This window comes from Rosa rugosa, chromosome 2 (genome assembly GCF_958449725.1).
Source record: "Rosa rugosa chromosome 2, drRosRugo1.1, whole genome shotgun sequence".
NCBI classification, from domain to species: domain Eukaryota; kingdom Viridiplantae; phylum Streptophyta; class Magnoliopsida; order Rosales; family Rosaceae; genus Rosa; species Rosa rugosa.
Genome location: NC_084821.1, coordinates 8147406 through 8149401, shown reverse-complemented (window position 1 = coordinate 8149401; position 1996 = coordinate 8147406). Strand labels below are relative to the sequence as shown.

Sequence of the window (1996 nt, the reverse complement as noted above, 5' to 3'; positions counted from 1 at the left end):
TTTCCTTGAAGAGTTTTCATCTTTGTTTAGTGGATGTTAATAACACCAGTGCTGGTTGTTTCTTGATGTCAATATGTGATTGTGGACATGCACATAGAAATAACATTAATTTAATAGAATTATATTTATTTTTATTTTTATTTTTATAGATATAACTTATATAGGCATAGCATAGGATTTTCGTAATTCATGTACAGACCGCCAGTACTAATATGAAGTCAGAAAACAAAAGAGTTCATTATTAATTCCTAATCTTTGATGAATGACTCAAAACAATCATGTGGAACAAATGAACATAAATACTCCACATTAGGATCATATAACTAGCTTAAAGCCAATAATGATGTGTGGCCCCATAAAAGCTCAATTTAATGAGGAGAAAATATCATGCAATAAGTTACAAACTTAGGGTATTCCGAAAGCATAATATTAGTGCACAATTTTTCCTTGGATAATGTAACATCATATAACTCAATGCAACTCATCTAGGTGAAGAAAAACTAACAAGAAAGCAAGTTCTTGCATCTTGTTCACTAGTATTCAAAACATTTTATCATTTTGAAGAAGAACTATTTTAACATTAATTCATAAGATGATCGTATTATTTAACCTTTTTCATTTTATTTGTTAATTGAAAAAATAATGATTACACATTTTTTGCAACTGCATGTTCATTTTCAGTCTTGTTATTCATTTTCTTGACTATACCTATAACCGTTTCATTTTGACTAAGTTTTAACAAATACCATAATGAACATTTCTGTTTTTAACGATCTCTAAAAGTTATTTAAGTTGTGAAGACATTCTCATTTCAAATAACTTTCCTCACACCCATCTCTCTTTCGGTTTTTGACAAAGACCTGCCGTGAATTCTAATTGGGTTTTCCATTCCAATGGAGATTAATCTCAAAGCTCCTAGAGGCCTAGACAACTCATCCCTACTTCCAATTTCAAATTACCCTAATTCAAACCCTTATGTTTAGCAGTCTATGAGATCACATTACATATCCAAAGTTACCGTCGTCCACCTCATAATTCTAATGGTTTTATTTGGGATAGTTTTGCCCTTGCCTTCTCTTTTCACCTCCCTGTCCTTGGTTCCACAAACTCCAAGTTTCCAACTCGACTCTCTTTTCCTTTCTAAATTTAACATCTCAAACAAAACCTTCAAGGCTGACTGGGATATGACCCTTAAAATAGAGAACCCCAACTTGGTCTCGACGGTTCACTTCAATAGCATAAAGGGCTTGATTTCATGCAAAGGCAACTCTCTTGCAATATACTCAATAGAGCCATTTGAGTTGGGATACAAGGAGCATAGACTGGTGCACATGAAGATATCAAAATATCAAACAATGGCAAAGAATGAATGGGTTTCAGACAAGATCAATAAGCAACGAGATGAGAATGGAGTTGCGAGTTTCAGTCTGACAATGTTTGTTTCAGCTACATATATGACCGGCTGGTGGGAAATCGAAAAGGTTGTGTTGAGCCCTCAGTGTTTGGATTTGAGGGTTGTACGTCTTCCTTCCTAGAGCTGGGTTCGGAAATTGGGTAAATGGAGGGTCAATGAAATGCTCACATCCTATATTGTGACCTAACTAAACCAGACTAGGTTTTTATTTTGTCACCAAAGTAAGAACAAGCTAGATGATGGGGTGTAGAAGAGTACATATATAAGATTTTTATGAATTATGGACTCAAATAAATATTTTGTTGTGTATTTGCGCAATTGTCCTTATTAATTTACTTGCATTCACAATTCAGACTGGGGTGAAATAAACTCCTTGCTATATAAAGGACCCTTGACTTCTTCAATTATAAAAGAAGGTTTTCTAGTCATAGGAACCACACAAAATGCAGAAAAAGTAAGCATGAAATTAGAAGTTACTATATATGTTTCCTTATTAACAGATTGGCTAGTTTTACTCAGGATCTATCAAAACTTTTCTCATTGATTGATAGAACTTCAACGACTATTTACGAATATTGTTCA

The 1996-nt window shown here is 33.6% G+C and overlaps 1 protein-coding gene across 1 annotated transcript; it reads left to right on the top strand.

Moving 5' to 3' along the window:
• Window positions 1–1040: 1040 nt before the first annotated feature.
• Window positions 1041–1535, top strand: LOC133730270 (uncharacterized). Its single transcript, XM_062157896.1, has one exon. The coding sequence runs from the start codon at window positions 1041–1043 to the stop codon at window positions 1533–1535; it is 495 nt and encodes a 164-aa protein (XP_062013880.1).
• Window positions 1536–1996: the final 461 nt, after the last annotated feature.

Bases quoted from the DNA above. Each gene is read 5' to 3' on its own strand.
- LOC133730270 (XM_062157896.1), top strand. From the start codon at position 1,041: ATGGTTTTATTTGGGATAGTTTTGCCCTTGCCTTCTCTTTTCACCTCC.